The sequence below is a fragment of the Taeniopygia guttata genome, chromosome 4A, assembly GCF_048771995.1.
Source record: "Taeniopygia guttata chromosome 4A, bTaeGut7.mat, whole genome shotgun sequence".
Taxonomy (NCBI): Eukaryota; Metazoa; Chordata; class Aves; order Passeriformes; family Estrildidae; genus Taeniopygia; species Taeniopygia guttata.
Window position 1 is genome coordinate 11,637,599 of NC_133029.1, and position 19,490 is coordinate 11,657,088.

Sequence of the window (19,490 nt, forward strand, 5' to 3'; positions counted from 1 at the left end):
GGCTTTGACCATTATTATCAATAGAATCTTTCAGTTGCTTATGATTGCAAAATAAAAGAGACTGTAGCCCAAATAAAGATGATAACCTGCTTTTTTTTTTTAAGTTTTGTTTGTGAAAACAGTCCATAATTTATAAACTTACTCTTTCAAGCAAAACAGCAGCTGGAGTTTTATTTCCAGAATTCTGGCACATTTGCTGAAGCTCAAAATCACTCTTTTTTATTCTTTTTTTTTTTTTTTTAATTTTGACTTTGTTATCATAATTTACATAGTGTAAAGTGAGTGAAGAGGGCTACTGGAAGGATTTGGTTGCATAATTTTACACCTGGTTTGCATTAATATAAATGAAGTTAAACTCAGTGAATAATCAGTTCTGATTGTAAACATCCTCTAATGCTTTTTGATGTTGTCATTGGACTATTTTTGAAAGGACGCCACTGCCTGGCTGGATCTAAACCCAAAGATTTTGTGAGACTTAGCTTATGTGGATTTATAACATGGCACTCAAAGCAAGGAAATATTTTCTAATAGCAGAGAATTGAAAACATGATCTCAGATATGAAAACTCAGCTTTCTGGAACATATCATCACTTGGAGTTGCATATGTGTATGCATGTCTCTAGTATTCTTTTTTTTTTTTTTTTTTGTTAACGAAACAACCACATTTAGAATCTAATCTTCCTTTTTCTAGAAAGACCTTTGTGAAGATTGATTAGTTGGTGACTGTTGTCTATTAGGTTATGGATAGCTATGCAGCCGTAACTATAAATACTTCTACATAATGTCTTCTTATTTCACTAAGGGAAAAGCTGGCCCAAGAGCTCACTTTTCTTGTTTGATGTTTCTATAACACTTCCCATTCCACCCTAAGTACACCAAGAAAAGATTGTGTAAAACCTATTTCAATCTCTATTGAGCTGCAGCTACCACAAACTGCATTTAGCAGCATAAAAGCTGGTCACACTGCCCAACACAGTACTGGAAATGGAAATAAATGCCATGTTAATGTCAAGCTCGATGTGGTAACTGGGAAGTCTGGCTCTTCCCTTTTAGAGATGTGGAACAGAAATGTCCCAGTACATAAACCTTAAGCATCACTAGATTTCTATTTATACCTCTGTAATTAGAACTCAAATTCATTGTCCCATGCTAGCTGCTGGCAGAGGAGAGAACTGGCGAGAACCAGGCTAGAGCAGCAGCTGTCTAGGGAACATGAAGTGACTGGGAATCTGTGAAAAGTATAAAATGTACCTTTGGTACAGGTGAATTTCTAGAGTATACTACAGTGGGTTTAATGCCAGCACAGAATGTATCAGTATGACCCCTTTTTAAAGAGATTGGGATTATTGCTGTTTCCATCAGTGGGAATAGAATACAGTTTTAATTTATTGTGGCCTTCACACACCTGATTTTTTGGTGGTGTGATCCTGGAACAAACAAAGGTTGTTTGAGAGAAAGAGGAATGTAAATCTATAGGAGATAGATTTGATTTTCGTGGAGAGATAACTAGCTGTGGGTGCTGTTTGTAGTAGTTAGCTACATGTTATGCTTAGTGTGATGTACTGTCTCTGTCTCTTGATCTGAGGTCACTGGAGGACAGACTAGGAGTTTTTACTTTAAGTGGTAGTGCAATCAGGCTCACTGCATTTACTGAATGAACTATCATCCAGTGTGCCTACATTAAAAACTGTTTTGCAGGGTTAAGATCAATTACTTGTTTTTGCTTTGGATGCTTTGCATTCTTGCTCACGGTTGGGCTGGTGTTATGTGAGAAGGGAGGGTTGTGGGTTCATACTCATACTCATGTAGTTGCAGACATACTTTACCCAAAAAGTAAAACAGTCCAAAACCTCAGATCAAAAGATGAAGACATTTTTTAAACTTCTAACAAAAGCAATAAATGAAAATAAGGATTAACTTTGTCAATTTTCACCCCTCCCTCAATAAATCACTAAAATCTTGGCTTTTATCTTAGATGGATAACACAATAGGCACTAGAGCACACCAACATTACGCAAATACTTCATGTGCTATCAATTATTTTGGAAGGAGTCATCATCTGAATTGTGAAATGCTTTGACCTTTTTTTAAATGAATAGTGTAGGAAGAGGAGAGTGTTAGTTAGGCTGACACATTGTTTCTCTTGTACTTGTCTGGGTATATTTCAAAGTATTCCGAAGAACACAGCAGTGAACAGGGCTCCTGCCTCCATACCCAGCCCCTCCTGACCTGTGAGTCATGTGGAGTCAGAGGTGATCCTGTTACGTGAGAAGGGGATAGGAGTGAAGTGAGAAGTAAAATTCAGTGTGCTGCTAAAAAGCATTTGGATGTTATGAAATCAAGAGAATACATTAAATGGGGATGCAGCTGTGCAACCCTGACAGTTGATGACTTCCAGTCTTCAGCTAGGAGGAAGGTGAATGCCTCTGATGGAGTTAGGAGCAGAGCAGGCCCATGTGCCCGGAGTGTGTTCTCAAGGAAAGGATTCTCCTAACAGACTTCTTCTAAAATGAAAAGATAGCCAAAGTGAATATGCAGGGTGTGATGAAATAACAGCAGTCAGTTTCATCAGAAATTTCCAGTGATATTCCGGATTTCAGATTTGATGTACCTACTGATTCAAAGTGATTTACTTCTCATCTTTGCCAAGGCTGATATTCTCCGTATTAGTTAACACTGCCAGCCATGTTTGAGTTACACTTTTCCCCCTTATGTTTCTGAAAACCATCTCATTTCTAGGCATTAGCACAGATTGATTCCATCAACATTCCCCCAATTATTTTGAGCTTCAGAATATGTTTTGCTCAGAATGCAGTAAGTCCTGTACTGTTCTCTTAGTTGGCAATGCTTGATTTCTTCTTAGGTTGGTTTCCATATATGGATGTCAATGCTTTGATTTTCAAAATTAATCTTGCTGGGTAGGTGAAAGCTGAATTAAATTGGGTATTTTCCAGTCTGACTCTTCCAAATCTCAGTATCAATTTCACAGCAGGCAGTCATGCACTGCACTCAGCTGGGCACATGGCTTTCTCTGAGGTGGCAGCAACCACCTGCAAACAGGGAGCTGAAACCAAACATCTTGAACAAACAGCACCCTATGCAAACCATCTTATTTTATTATCAATTTCAGAGTTTATTAATTTATCAAACCAGGTCAAAGTGATACAAGTACATAAATAAGTACTGCAACAGACACACATCTCATGAAGAGAATGCAAAACATGACACTGTGTATTTTGTTGTCTTTAGTGACCAAAAATGCAACACTGCATTTTACTAAATGATGTTTATGACTGCTTTTTGCTTTTCTTAAGAAGTGTTTATTATAAAATAAATACACAATCTGGATTCCACCAGTCCTGTCACAAATCCAAAAAAGCAGGTTGCCTTCCTCATTAAAAACAATTACAAACCCTGTACACTTTCCACTTAGTCTTTTGCCACCATCTACTGCTACAAACGATGCCTGTTAGGTGAGAAATCAACTGCTGTCTTCTCACCAGAGAACACTACAATTCCTCAGAACCTCTTCCTAAAGATTTATAATAAAATTTTACAGTTCTGCAGCACATTTCAACGCAGTAGTTTCCATGTGCAATCAGTGCTTCTCAAGCCAAACTGCTTTTTCTACAGTTACACCGCAGCTCTGGTGCAATGAGGTTTTAGAGCCTTTGTTTAGATATGCTACACCCCTTTCCAACACCAGGACAGGACTTATGGAAGCTGCAGTCCCCTGGAAAGGTGGCAGGACAGTTCACTTAGTTCTTCTTTTCACGAACAGTGATAGAGGATTTCTCTTAGCCAGATGTTCCTGCATTTCAATGGCCTGTACAACCAAATCTTATCTGCTCTCTGTCCAGGCACAGGGACAGCAGGGTGGTCCTGACATCACCCTGTATGTTTTCTTCTAATTCCCTCCAGCCTTTCCTTCACCTTCATGTCTGTTCTCCTCACTTGCTCCTCTTTGTTGAGAAGCCCTGCATCCCACTTCTCCTGAGGCTCAGGCAGCACGGCCAGGCCCTGGGTGCCATGGAGAAGCCTGCTCCTGACACCTGCACTGCTGATGGAGACTGCCAGGGTCTGTGCCCAAGCCAAGGATCCCCTCACGATGGTGAAGCTCTGCCTGAATGGGCTTTTGGCATTCAGTACCAGCCTCTCCCACAACTTCATCCCTTTAGGAATGTGGACACCCTTGAGTGCTGTCACTGGCAGAATGACAAATCTCAAAATCCTTGCTGTCACTGTTGATTTCACTCCCTGTGAAGCCCCAGCCCCCAGCTCAGGCCATTTCCATAAAGCTTTGTTTCCTAGCATGTGTTTAAACAGCACTATTCCTGTCTGCTTTTGGAGTAGAAAATGGGAGCAAAAGCAGGCAGAGTCACTTGCATCTTGGGATTTAATCCAATATTTAAGCCACGGGGCAGCGCAGGATTTTGGTGAAAACAGTTTTCAAATTGTTACAATTACTCTGCAGATGAAAGTCACCTCTCTTAAACACACTGTAGACGTGCTATACTAAATTTAACAGAATCTCTCAGATTTGAGTTTTTTTCCTGAAGATAACAGTTGTCACAACAAGCAGCTGTTTGTTGTGCTCTACAAGCCTATAGGTGTTTGTTGTTTGTCATGGGAGAGAGCTGCTCTTGAAACATGAGAACTGAGAGGTCACCCTCAGAAAAATGAAGATTATGTTTTTAACAAATCAGAACAAATAAATTAAATTATTCACAACTTTTAAGGCATTATTAATCATGAGTTTTAATGCTTTAGGTGTTTTGAAATTACTGCAAGTACTTCACCACGTCCTGTCACGTCACTTTAGAAGGTGGTTTACCAGCCAAGAGCATGTGTAAATAGGGCCCAGAAGAATGAAGTTATTAGGGTTATGATGGGGAGCTAACACTTTTAGAGAAGTGGGTGGAAGAAACAGTGAAAACCACTTGAAAGCCAACATTTGCTCCAATTGCTACAAAAATATATTGATTGCCACTAACACCTGCTGTTCAGTTTATGGACTTTGTTTGCTCAACTACAAGAAATCATCCCAAAAGCAGGCTGCTAAGGAGTCTGTCAGCTTAAATATGGTTTTATGTCTCCAACGTGAGTATTGTACCACTCATATTTTTCCTCCACTACTACAAGAAATCCATGAGTCATTTCAACAGCAGAAATGATATAAATTCAGCACAGGATATAATGATCTCCATAGCTCCTGAACATTTATTAGGTGTCCTTCTTTTCATTAGTTTGAATAACTTGCCAAATAATAATTGTAGAAATGTTCTGATTTCTCTTTTTAACTTGTAAAGAAATGCAACTCTAGAAAAGCACAGTCTTTCTTTCTCCTTCCCCCACCAGTAACACAGAGCCTTCTAGTCTTTTGGAGGAGATATTTGAACAGTTGACACAGACCACTACACATAAAGCAGCGAATTTGCTGTGCATGATGTGAATAATTACTGCATTATACTTTTGGGGTTTAGGGCAACTGCTGACTTAAGCAAAATAAGCCTGCAGTCCAGCTGCAGATCCAAGTTTTCAGAAGTTGTCTTGTGTTTTTCCCTCCAGTGCTGTCTCCCTTAACAGTGACCCTTTTCAGACTTTTCAAGGTACAAAACCTTTACCAAATCCTCGAGCTCAGTCCTGCACACTCTGCTTTCACACATTTGGCTGATCTGAGCTTCTCCCTCGCTAAATATTTTCCACTGGCCTGAAAACAAAAACACAAAGGAGACAGATATTGACTTAGGAAAGGGCACAGGGACTTTGAAGACATTTACAAGCACTCTGCAAAGCAACTGATTCACAATGGTCAAAGAGGGAATGTCTAATCCTCCCATGGAAAATATTCGAAGCATCTTACAACCATGTAACATATTCCATGCAAAATAACTTTATTAAGAAAATAAATATGGATCTGACTATTACTATTTTCTTTAATTAAGTAGTCCTGTAAGTTGGCTCTATTTATTCAACCATTTAATGACACTAGATACCCTGGTAAACCAAAGTATTTAAAAGCTGGGAAGCAACACAGCTAAATGTTTCACATGCTGTGAACTCCTCCTACCTGTTCCTAATATGAAGTGTGATGGAAAATAATATTTCTACATATTTATGATAGTGGCAATAGAAATGCATGCTGTCCTGGTAACTAGAATACTACTGGCTACTAGAATACATTGCAGATAACAACGACAAGCTTATGGAAGGCTGACAGCAAAAGACTAGGGAAGTTGTTATATGAAAACATATCTGTATCTCAATGGGTCTGTAACAATTAAGAATATATTACTTCTGGGAAAAAGACTTTTTAGCTAGGAAAAAGTTATAGAAAAAATTTTCAAGTTGTATTATGAAAAAACTAGGAACTTAAAATATCTATATCCTATTTCAGTTAGCAAATTAGCTGAATTAATAATTATTAACTACTGTCACAAGCCCAAACTGGTTGAAATACAAAAACCAAATTGAATCAAGGGTGATAAAAGCAGTACATGTCCTTTCATAAAGGACATTCATTTTAATAATGAAGATGTTGTTAAGAACATAGGAAAGTAATCTTTCAAACACAACATAAGTGCATGTAGGACCCCTTTAAAAAGATCTGAATTTTCTCCCTTCTAAATTACTTTCTAAAACACTGGGGTAACTTGACATGTTACATAAATAAATCCAAATTCTGCAGCTGTGCTGACATTAGTCATATTTCTGACTTATGCTAGCATGGGCAGAAAAGATCCTGTATTGTACTTTATCAAAACACAAGAGACTAAGCATGTACACAAACTACTGTTATATGTATCTATATTTTAAATTGCTGTATTTTGATTACTTAAATCATCAAATATTGTGATCATATGCTAGAGGAAAATTCAGTATATCCACTTGACTGGGATGAGTAACAGAGAATGTTTTTCATGGCTATGATTATATGGAGAGTAAAAACCTCAATAAGTCAGAATTTACTTACTGAGGGTTGTCCTTGTTATCAGCTTGAAGTAAGGAAGTCCTTCAAATTCTCTCTTGGACAATTTTTCAACATAGAAGTGATGCAGAATCCCTTCAGCAAAGAAATTAGAAGTGCATGTTACTGGAAATGTGCCCATTGTTCTAAACCTGGAGTGCTGTCCTGCCTTTTTGTAAAATTTTCAGTCTATGCGTTTTTTAATGCTGTTTCTCCATCCGTCTGTTTTTTTTTGCTATTCCCCTGTAAAACTATTCTCCCGTGAAACTGGAATTGCAGGGAGTTTCTGAGGGGTGTGAGAATTAGCCAATTCTTTTCCAAAACACTGAGTCCTTCCTAATTATGAGTAAATGTAAGATTATAACAGAAGCCAAAAGTCCCAGTGACTTGGAGAAAAACAGCATAATTATACAGTCAGATAGCATCTTGAGCCAGCAGGCAACATGACTGTCAAATCATTATTAGGCTTTGTGGCTTTTTAACACACAGGGTAGTTGTGAACCACCTAATGCTCTGCAATTTCTTTTCTGCTCCCACTTTGGCCTTGGCTTTATCCTTTAAAGCATCTAGAGATGTATTATTTCCATGCAAAAGGGTGCACTATGTGATCCTATGAGGATCACATGCTTTTTGCTTAAAGTAGATAGAGATGATTTTTATGAGGCTGGAGATAATTTTTATTACACTGAAAGTTCATGATTTGCAGTAGTGCTTGGGCTTCTGAATGCTTCTCTATTTTGTTCTAATTTTACCAGTTAATCTAGTAAAATATATTGTTTCCATCCTTAACACATTTTTTGCCCATATCCTATATGTACTATCATGGATGTGTCATCACTATGGCAGACAGGGCAGACTGATTTCAATGGAAAGCTTTTTGGACCATCCTAAGTAAGAGCCTCCAGGCACTTGTTTCAAATCCTACTACCAATTTATCTGCAATAAATTACACAGAGTAATACTGAAAACCTGTTTGTCATTGTGCTTTTGTTCCCAATGAAGGGTAGGAGTGAGCAGAACTACAGCTTTGTGTGTTTCTAATGAGTTTTGTACAGAAAAATTCAAGTATGTTGGAAATGGCTGTAACAGTGATATCATAAAGAGCCAAAAGAACAGCAATCTAAAATGCTTGGATCTGTAAATTGTCCTGGGATTTTAATGGAAGATGATACACTGTTAAAAGAAAGAACTTGCTCAACTTACCTTTTCTAATTATCCACACATGTATTTCTATTTGAGGTGGCTTTTCAATCTCTATTGCAATTTTCCTGATGGTTTCTCCTTCCTCTGTGAAAATGGATTCATAGACAGGAAATGTCTCTTTTCCACAGAAGTAATCTTTGTTGTCAAAGGTTTGACTTGGCACATCTTCTGTTTAAAAAACAAAAAGGACAGAACACATACTACAGCTATAATCAAGTCCTCCAGAATTTACTTGGCATTGATAGCCAAGAATGTTTAGTTTGAAAGTAGAATTTTCATTTGTACGGCCGCACAAATCCATCTCCAGCTGTTCACACAGACACTTAACAGTGTTCTGCCATGTTCTGGTTGCCTGTCCTTGGTGGTAAGACAGTATTTTTACTTGCAATCCAGTTTCCTAAGGGAATGAGCTGTGTACAACAATGTGGTCTGGGACACGCCTCACAAGTTTTGAACCTGTTGTCTACTTTTCAAGCATATTTGAAATTATTTGTTATAAATCTCAGGGTAGTAAAAGAACTAAATGAAAATTGGTGGTTGGTTAGAGTGAAGAGACCCAAATTAATGTTTTGCTGAGGAAAAGAATCGATGAGGTTTGCATTTTGCTTGGCAGCAGCCATGTGGCCAGTGCAAGCCTGAGCCAGCCACAGCACACATTATCTCTTGCCCACCTGGTAAAGTTGTAGAGCATAAGTAGAAATTGTAATTATTCTGTTTGCAATTGAAAGTTTGACAGGAATATGAGAGAGATGATGCAACTTAGAGGCTCAAACCCCTGTTTGTAGAAACACCTAACAATTAATAAATCTCAACATGTACAAGACAGACTGCAGGAAAAGGTTCAGCTTTCTTAAAAATGGGCACATAGGATCTCCAAAAAACAAGGCAGTAACCTCCTTTTTGCCATTAATTTTTCTATTGAAGCTTGTTAGCCAGGCTTTGTTGGCTGTTCTTCCAATGAAATCTGTGGATCTCTGCTTCACAAGTTTTCCCCCAGTATGCAAGACTAGCAGGAGAAGAGGGGAGGTGTGCATTCTACGAATGTTTCTACATGTGGCTGAGCAACTCATTTCCTCAGATCATCCTTGCCCAGTGCATCACCAAACAAACACATAAATGGGTACTTAAGGGAACAGTTTAAAGGCACATAAGGGAACTGGACAGTGCTTTACCTTTTGTATTACATGAAACATGGCTTTTCATTTGGCAAACCATCAGCAGAATCCTTTTAAGAGATTTTTCACCAGCTGCAAGCATTTGTTTCTGTAATGTCTACGTAAGTTTTATCATTAGTGCAGCATAGACACAATGCTAAATCTGTGATAATTTAGTATTTGTTTTAAGGATTAAGTTATGTAACTGACACCAATCAGAGTTTTGAAACCTGGTACATTTTAAAAATCAGAAATAATGTTATCTCCGCATGGATTTTACAAGCTAGAAAATTATTTGAAGGTTCTGTGGGCACTGTGGTAGGGGAAGGATGTGGCCTTTTGGCAGTAATGAACTTTCTGTACAGATTTCTGTAATACTCTCTTTGGAAATGAGCATCAGGAAGTTGTGTTAACAGCAGAGAGAAAGGCAGTGACTGCTAAGGACATGTGCCAGCAGCATGTCCCCTATGTGAGGAGCAGCAGCAAGAGGAGAGGTGGCCAGGCAGCTCTGCCTGTCTCACACTGAGTCTCTGCACGCACACTGGAACATGGCACAGCTGCTGCTGTTCACATCAGAGCTTGTGATCAGGAGGCTTGAGCCAAGCCCTTTAACATGCACAGCAAAAAGGTGGTCTGTGATCAACTTTGTTTTACCTGGACAGACTTTACAGCATTTTCCTTCTACTTTCTGAGGGTATTTGCAGGGATATTGTTCTGGACAGTGAATTTTCTTACATTCTTGTTTGGTGATGTTGCAGGTGCACAACACACACTCTACGATTCCAAAGGCCCGGAGATTGGGATGCCAAGATTCACCATGCGAGTATGTTTTGCCATTTGAAACACAAACTACAGAAGAAAAGAAAAAGAAGGAAAAGTTCAAGTGGAAAAGGTATGTTCGCTTGCTACCTGTCTATAATTATTAATTTGATTCATGCACATTGTTTAAAGTAGTGTCTCCATACATCACCTGTTACCATCTCAGGCCCATTTCTCTGCTTTTTAATTTTAACTTCTAGTTCCTTTACTTAAAATGAATCTGAGCCTGTGGTCACCCTTTTCTGAGAAGTTTTTCCTTGATGCCAACTCTGCTGACACTGATGTCCATTAGGTTTTTGAGGACAACAGTGAAGGTCAAGTGTCTGACTAGCTCCCTACCCAGTTCATGCATTTCAGTTATGCATTAACTAGCTTAGAAAACTCACTCCTTCCCCTGACATTCTCAATCCACACACAGGACACAGCCTGCTACAGTGGTTTTGGCTGCATTTGAATCGAATTTGGAGATGCAGGGTTCATGTCATTTGCTACTGAGTCATCTGCACAGCTCCAGCCATTTGCTGAATGGAGCCTTTGCAGTGAGAGCAATGCTATCAGCTGGCTAGATTAGTGATACCTGGGCCTTTTATTTACCTTTTATTGCTTGTACATGAGAGTTCTGCTATGTAGCACACAGAACAAACCACAGAATACTTGCAAAATGGAGTTTAATTCCTTTGTGGAAATATATATGTTGATAGGTATATAAATTCATTTGGCTTTTGGAATTACAAGAAAACTTGAAAAGATTCATTAGAGACTGAAATTTCATTGCAAAAGCTTTTAAGAACTTCAGAATATTTATTCATCAGAGCCCCTGGGAGTCAGAGAAATACAGCTGACACAAAGAGAGTGGAAAAATCCATGCCTGGTAGAAGCCACTTTGGGTCACCCAGCAGTTGATGGGAATTAAATCACTTTACACCATGTTTCCATTTGTCCTATAAATCCTACTTCTTTCTTTTTAAATATTTTATAAACACAAAGAAAAATGCAAACTAATCCTAACAAGGTGAAAGAAAGGGCACTGCTTGATTTCTAAAAGCAACAAAAGTGAAGCTGGGATATGCTGTAAATATTTCCAATTCTTCTAATATGCCATCATTTTTATACATGTTTTTATTTGTAAAATATGTTCCTATTTTGCCTGTATCTTTCAAAAGCAATTTAAATTTTATCTGTAATCTGAAAGTTATATCTAACTGGTAACAGATGTAACCAACTGGTTTATATATTTTAGTGACTTACTGAGATTTATGGGGAGTGTTTTTTGCAATGTTTTTCATGAGCTTAGGCTATCATTTGGTTAGTAATTTGCTACTTTTTAACTCTTTTTTTTAAGACATGGGGCTTTTTTAGAGATAGGAAGCAGTTTTGTTTCTCAAATAAAAGTAAAGTTTTATCTGTATACTAAAAACATGGGAGAAAAACTGTAAATGAAAAAACTGGCAAGTACTCAGCTGCTCAGCAGGCTTCTTACATGCTTAAATAGCATAATATTGCCAATTTGTATGCTTCCATGGACTTCTTTTCCTCCAGCCAGGGTTCTCCAGATCCTTTATGGCAGTAAATACTTCCTGAGTTCTCCCTGACAGGTGAAGGGATAATACATGACACTGTATGGATATATACTCTCTGTCTTTTAAGGGTTTTTTGACACAGAACAATTAAATAAATACCCTGAGGCAGGAGACAAAGACTCTAGTACAAGCCAAATACTGGCAAATAACTTCTAGTTATCCTGTTTTTAGTGCTCTTCATGCTCAGAATGATAAATCTGTATCCACACAACCGCATAGTATTTGCTTGTCAGAAGAGTTTTGAGTTTGTTCTTTAACTTGTTGAAATGTGTCTCAAGGGACATGTGCATTAATTACTAAAACACTTGTTAATTGCACGGGAACAAAAGAAAACACATGGTCAGCATTCCTGTTTCCATCATGGGGATCTCTCAGACACTCTCCAGGCAGTGAGTGTCTGAAGTTATACTGCATCCAGAAATATGCTGCTCGTCTGTATGTCCTTTATTTGCTGAAACAAGTCAGTTAGAAACTGCTTTGATGATGTCTTCATGTGCAAATTACATGTCAAAGACATTGCACTGTGTGGAGATTCCTGCTCCTAGATTCACCATAAAACACTGGCATGATCTGAATGCTTTTTCATGCTTGTTCAGGTGGATAATAAAGATCCTATAGCCAACATTCCTTCTGTTAGTTAATACTTTAAAAGATTAGTTGGCCCTAATACAAGGGATTTTAACTCTTTGTGGTAGTTTCTAAGTATGCTGACTGGTATTTATGGATAGATGCTCTTCTGAGCATGTGTTTTTACAGCTATTTCTTTTATAGCTTCCTAGGCCCGTTCCTGCAAACCTCAGTTCACAGAGGTACACCCCCTATGGGAACTGAACATCCCATTCTTTCTACTGTACAAAATCTGCTGTCCCACTAACTGGTGAACTGATATTTTCCCTTTAATTTTGTTCTTCCTGTATGCATGAGGAATATGACTTGAATATGGTTTGCCACATGGGCTTAAAATTCTACTGTCCCCAAAACACAGCATGTCCTATATTCTATTAGCAGAAAGCACCAAAAGATTCTTTACAGTGAGAATCATTACATTGGTTAAATTTGCCTCTCTACAGCCCAGGCATCCAGTACAGGCTAATTGCCTACTCTGCCTCTTGTGTGGGTCACAGGGGAGGGAGATCATCCCTTGTGTCCCACTGTCTCAGAAAACTTGTTTAAGGTGGGGGAAGACATGAGACTGTCTTTCATGAGAATAGTTTGCCAAGTCTCAGAGGCAGAAAACCTCCTGATACTGTGGCAAAGCTTTCTGGTCTGAGATTTGCAGGGCAGTTGAAATATAAGCTGTTTGCAGCTATAAAAGTTACAAAATAGGAGAGTGTAAAGAAAATAGCCACAAAGACTTTCCTCCAGGACAAGTCACGGTGCGAACAAGTTAGTGAATCTAAAGGCATTGTGGTGCCCTTTGTGGCACAAAGCATTCACTCCCCTGGTAGGACTGCCACATGAGCCCTCAGAATTACGGGGTACAACCCCACAAAGTAACTCAGAGAGCAACACTGCTTTTGCAGAGTGAAATGCAATATTGTATGTGTAGGCAGGGTTGATCTCAGTCAAAAAGGAATTTCATATCTTCAGTAGCTTATTGCTTTTGCCTCCCTGATTTACATCAGAGTTCTCAATACCAAGTGCGAATTTTCAAGATTCTGCTGTATATTTGGAGAGGTCTTTTTGAGCTCTAGGTGACTGATTCCTGACCCAGAGCAATACTGGAAGAAGTGCTTGTCTTTACCTCGTCCGTGCCTGTGCTTGTTGTTGATGACGATTTGTACGATTGTTCCCGAGGCCTGCTGGGGATCCGGGAGTGCTCCACGGTTACTCCTGGCACTGGGAAATCGCGGCACGCTGACTGCCTGCCTGGCAGAGCTGGGTGACAGCTCGTGATGGGAACGATGGTAGGAGTGTCTCTGTTTGCAGGCAGAAAGAGAGCAGCCGAGTAAATGTCTCATTCCAATGAACAGGAGGTACAAGGAGGGAACGAGTACTGCTGCATTAAAAGTAGGTGTAGTAGTGCATAGCATGTTTTCTAAAAACACTGCTTCTTTTCAGAGAATCATTTTCCAAAATGCCCATGAACCTGAAGGTTTCATATTACAGCCCTTATTTTATAGACATGATTCTTCCCACTCACCCAAAGTTCTGCTGGTTCATGTATTTAAGTGGTGCACTTACTGCTTAAAAGTGCTTCAGTTTCTCTCCAAACGCTGCTACAAAAATAATCTCTTGAGCAGTAAGTTGTTAATGGATACTTTTACCACCAAAGACATTGAATCTCTATAGTAAATATATATGTGTGTATGTGAACTGGGAAGCAAGTACTTGCAATTATTATTCAAGAGCAATTTACTGTAAATTTTATTCTTATAGAGCATATACAGAAAAAAAACCAGATCCAGAGAGTTCAGGAGCTCTTGCTCTAATTCAGCATTATTCATGAATTCAGGCTGAGTGAAAGAAACCTGTTTTGGGCTAGATTCACAGAACTCAGAATGAGGCAGTAGATATTCATACCCATTATCATCCTTTTCTCTTTTTTCCCAATGTACTGCACAGCAAGAAAGTATGTCTTTAAACTGTAGGTCTCACTTACAGCTTCCCTGTTGGCTGGCTGCCGGAATATGTCTCCATCAGAATGTTCCCATGATAGTTCTCCATCTCCTGTACATGAAACAGAACAGTATCCATTAGAGGAGTAACTGTGCAACCTTTTGGGAGATACAGAGGGGAAAAGTCTCACCTGGCTTTACAGCTGTATTAGTGTCTAGTCAGTAGCAGAGGAATGAATATGAAAATCAGCACATTTTGATACTAATATACTCGGCCATGCAGGGAGCAGAAACGGACTCACTCTTTCCGCCCCATGAGCTGTGATAGATCTTTGCAAATATTTTGTTTGCATTTAATAGAAAACAGAGGTGAGATAAAACACCTTCTTCCATATTGAAAAGGACAAGGTAGATTATGAGGTAAATGATCATTTAAACATTTTTAAATAAGAGGAGAATACATTAAAAAGCCCTGGATCACTGAACAGTGGGTTGCCTCTAGTGCATAATGTGATGTAATCTCACCTCTCATATGGATAATAACCAGTTTCTCATTAGTGGCTGTGCCTGATGTGACTGATTCCTCCAGTGTAAGGCTGGTTTACTGCATAGCTATGTTTGATATGTTGTACTTTGAAAGTCAGACTGATTTTTGTAACTGGTTTCCGATACAACTCAAATAATTACCTGGTAACTGACATCAGACAATTAACAAGGATTTACTTTCATTAGCTGTCTATGTATTACATTTAAAACAGTGTATCACTGTGTTTCTTCCTGGGAACAGAATTATCACTTTGCTTGTTAGAGATCACTTTGCTTGTTAGAGATGAACATTTTTGCCGGGCAAAAAGTTCCAAGATTTGTAAAGATACTGTGGAGTAACGTGGAAAAGCAGCAAACAATGAGGAACAATCTCCATGAAAAGGAACACTGCAGAGAGATCCTCACCCTTGTTCTGTCTGAGGTGATCTGTCTGTTCACACAGAGCACTGCCCTCCCAAGAGATCAGCTCAGGTCCTCCATGGTGCCACATACAAATGAATTACCACTGCATGGTCCCCAGAGTAAGCAGCTTTGTCACCCTGCTGCACTGACAGGATGACACAGCTTCTGTGCAGGACCTCATTCCTTCAAATTGCACAGGGCTCTCTCTGCATCCTGCTGCTTTATTAGCACTGATGCACTCTCAAGTACCTTCTGTGGCTCAGCCCTCCACTGCTCAGAGCTTTTGGTTCAGTTTGTGCACTCAACCAACTCCTCAGGTCAGGGGCTGTGGGACTATGCTGGTTTGTGTTTCACATCTCTTGCACCATAGGGAAAATTATACAACCAACTAGATAATACTCCTTATTTTTACCACGCAATAGTACTGAGTTCAAATAAGCAGAATATCAAAAGAATGCAGCAGCACAGGTGCAAGCAGGAGAGATTTTCAAAGCATCCTGGCATCACCGATATTATGAGTGGCACTTCTGAAAAGTACAGGTACCTTTAGGTGCTTATCTGCATCTTTGAGAAGAGGCCACAGATGCTTAGATACCCTGGAAGTGGTGGTTCAAGTGCCATAATACTAATGGTGAGATAAAATACATTTAGAAATTCTCAGACACTTCGGGCTTTTAGACAGTTAGGTTTAGACATTCAGAGAGGCTTGGAAGGACCCTAGAATCAAGTGTCCTGTGGGTGCAAGATCTAAAATGCCATTGTTAGTAAAATACTGAAGTCACCTGAATATTTTCTGACAATTAATTTAAATTGGAGTAATTACCCTTGCCTCTGAATTGAAATTCTCGTGTCTTGCACAACTTGAGTAGGTCTGCTAATGTGTCAGCTCGAAGCTCATCTTTTATGACAAAGCTTATCTACCCAGAGTAATGGCAGCTACTTCAATACATCATTTGAAGCCTTCATGCATTAGGGGGATGCAACTTTATCATCAGAGCATTCTCACCTTGCTTCAATTTCGGAAAACAAAGGTAGCAATGTTACTTTGCTGGCACTCACAGAGTAATTTCCCAACATGCAATGGATTGTAATTACATGGGAAACTTGCAGACAATGTCCTCAGTGACAGTGCTGGTGCACAGACAAGGCTCTGAAAAGGGAAGGAGAAAATTCAGAGCCTGTCCTTCTGTGACTGGGCGTCAACATACCTCTGCAAACTGGACAGCAGGACTCCGGAACAGAAACTGGGAAAGAGCAAGTTAACTTGGGACAAGTCTTCAATCCACAGTACACATTTCCTTCCTGCCAGTAAAACACAAAAGGGAATTTAGGAGTTGTCAATTGTCTGGTACTGTATATTCTTTTTTTTTTTTTTTTATGGACATGCTTAAATCTGTGTTTACATAAATGCCACTCTATGCAGAAGCAGAATATTAGATTAGAACAGTCTGTTCAGTACTTGGCTTATGAAATTATTAGTTAATGAAGAATATGATGATGATTTTATGAGAGGAAGTAGAGAGCTGACAGTAGTTGATACTGAAGAGATGCTTGGATTGAGATGTTCTGGTTCAGACACTGGCTCTGAAGAGTCATTGGGTGACTGCTCAAATATACTGGATTTGAATTGTGACATCTCAGGAATGGCTCTGTGGCCCAGTGCCAGCTCAGAGCTGTCCACTCCCAGCCTTGGGGCTCTTTACTTATCATCTCAGTCTAAATGAAATCAGTCAGTGCTATATTTTACAGTTAGGCTGGAGGGAAATATTCTATATATGCCAAGCAGCAATATTTTACCTGCTGCCTCTGCACTGTAAGCTCAGTCACAGCAAATGCAGGGTATGCATTGTGCACTGTGTTTAAGAGGTCATCTGGCATTTATTTACCAGGTACTCCACACTCTCACCAGCTCTGAGCACTCTCATGAGTTTCAGCATTAATTCTCAATTCCCAGCCTTTGCTATGCATTGCTTATATTTCAGTGTCACATCTTCTAAAAAGGAGAACTGGAGCATAGACAGAGCAGAGATCTGTCAAATCATGTTACTTACTGAGCAGCTGCACTGGGCACACTGGTTTGCTTGCCTGTTTTGGAAAAGCCCCTCAGCCACAAACATTTCTCCATGGTGGTAGGTGGTGCCATTGTATTCACAGGATTTCCCGGTGATTTTGCTGCTTACTGAGAAAAGGGAGTCTTCTGGAAGCAAGGGGAAAGGAACATTTCATGCAAATATTCTTGAAAATTCATGTCATAAATACATAAATACAGGCGAGCAAAAACTTCCCTTCTCCCTCATTTCTCTATTATGGAAGGACAAGTTTTGTAATGCTGCAAAGCACAAGTGATATGTTACTATCTTGCTGAACTTTGGTAAATCACACTTTGAGGTGGTTGTCCCAGATATTTCTAGTATGCCTATGACCAACTGCAATGCCAGCACTAATGGCCCTGTCTCAGGCTGCAGTGTTTTCCCTTGTTCTGCAGCATCTGGTATTAGGACACAGGGGTGTGGTTATGTGCCTACTTGTTACATGTACATGGCTCTTTCATGCTTTAATCTAAAAAGCAGTAGGTGCTGCATGCACACAGAATCCCACCACTGTTCTAGCAGGGCTGGCTTCCCCCTTCGTAGCACTGGGTACTGATATAGGGGTTTTTTTAATGATTTCCAGTATTATAGCCCAGAGAGAACTTAACTGCAGGTCAGCAAGTTCTGCCGCAGGGCATGGATGATTCTCTGCCAACCACAGGCACGAACATTTTGGTAGAGGAACAACAGTAATGATGATGGGACTGCTAAGAGAGAGCTATGTACAAAGTGTTCCTAGTGGCTTTCACAATTCATTGCTGCTGCTGTTTTCAAAACAGGCAAAACTTGTCAAAGGCAGATGCCAAAAGCTAACCGAAAGTTGATTTTTCTCTGACATGCATTTTAATGTCAGATGTGCAGATGAGGGAACTTTGCAGAATTTGGTGTGTATGACAAAGTGCACGATATGGCAGCCTCAATTCAACTCTGAGACCTCCTGCTTCAACTCAGGATCACATTGAGTTCTGCACCACATGGGTTAAATGTTTTTCTAAGACGTAAAGCTGTCCATACCTTATGCTAAAACATCCCCTGGATTGTTTAGCTATTAGCAGTTGATAAACTGTGCAAAGAGAGTACACTTTAACCATGAAATGTAAGTTACTTGATACTGCTTGGGCAATGAACCTGGCACTACATATTTATATTCACATGAATTTAGCATCTCAGCATGGGAAAAGATATTTCAAACAAGGGCTCTGTGGAAGTAACAATGGAGTGTTTGTTCTCTGGAGCCCAAATCACAGCAAATTTCAAGGAATGCAGCTGAAATTTCAATCAGTGTGTTTGGGCTTTCACGTAAAAGAAACCTGACCTGAATATTCAGGTTTTCCTATAGTCCCTTTCATTACCTATCAGCTAAACCTGGAGATATTTTTCTGTGAAACCATGACACCACAGAATGTACATTTTTCAGCTGTGAGCTCAAGTGAAAAGCAGTTTTCTGCTGGTACTTACTGCCATTAAACACAGTCATTTAATTTTCCATACAAGCATATACTAATTACATTGGTCCATCAAATATAATACTTTAAATGGTAAATGTCAAATCTGTCTGTGGAACATACATGGTCTACAGTATTTGAAAATATATGGGGTCAGCAATGTCCATTTTGTAGGAGACTGGCAGAAGTCAGCTAGTCAGGGTTCCTTGCCTGATATTTCATTGCCTGACACATTTGGTATTTGCACTTTCACAGTTAAAGCACTGGATGCATCATTATTTCAATGTAATCAAAAGTGTCAAATGACACCTTTTCAAAATCTTATAAAGAGTACAGAGCCCTGACAACATCTGTGTTTGGCACAGAAATGCATTGCTTTTGGCACTTGCTGTATGGTTTGCTAGTAATGCACAGTCTGGAATGGCAAGATGTATGCTCTAGTTAAGAAATCCTTTGAAAGTCATCAGCAAAAGATTCAATTGATAAATTCAGCTACTATTTAGGCACAAATATTGGAAAACATGGATAAAGAGGCACTTTTCAGGACTGCGATACCTCCCAAAACTTAAAATCTCTTTCTTGGGTTTTCTGAATCATCTTATGGAAAGCAGGATGGAAGACTGACAAACCTTTAGTTGCCCCTTGAGCAAGTGGAAGAGCAGAAGACTAGAAAGAAATTAAAATTGAAGGAGAAATGAAAGGATAACACAGATGGTCCTTGGCTGG

General features: G+C 39.3%; 1 protein-coding gene across 3 annotated transcripts in view; it reads right to left on the reverse strand.

The window, feature by feature from the left end:
- Positions 1-3,109: 3,109 nt before the first annotated feature.
- Positions 3,110-19,490, reverse strand: part of CHRDL1 (chordin like 1) — a 37,813-nt gene continuing 21,432 nt past the window's right edge. The window contains exons 5-12 of one of the 3 annotated variants that reach the window (XM_072929159.1): positions 17,281-17,426; positions 16,438-16,531; positions 14,326-14,393; positions 13,468-13,642; positions 9,979-10,173; positions 8,171-8,335; positions 6,974-7,063; positions 3,110-5,710 (exon numbers count right to left, since the gene is read on the reverse strand). In XM_072929159.1, the coding sequence (XP_072785260.1) occupies positions 5,580-5,710; positions 6,974-7,063; positions 8,171-8,335; positions 9,979-10,173; positions 13,468-13,642; positions 14,326-14,393; positions 16,438-16,531; positions 17,281-17,426 (1,064 nt within the window). In that variant the 3' untranslated portion in view covers positions 3,110-5,579. Of the gene's footprint in view, positions 5,711-6,973; positions 7,064-8,170; positions 8,339-9,978; positions 10,174-13,467; positions 13,643-14,325; positions 14,394-16,437; positions 16,532-17,280; positions 17,427-19,490 lie in introns of all 3 variants that reach the window. The other 2 variants (XM_030272652.4, XM_030272651.4) reach the window with 2 other exon arrangements.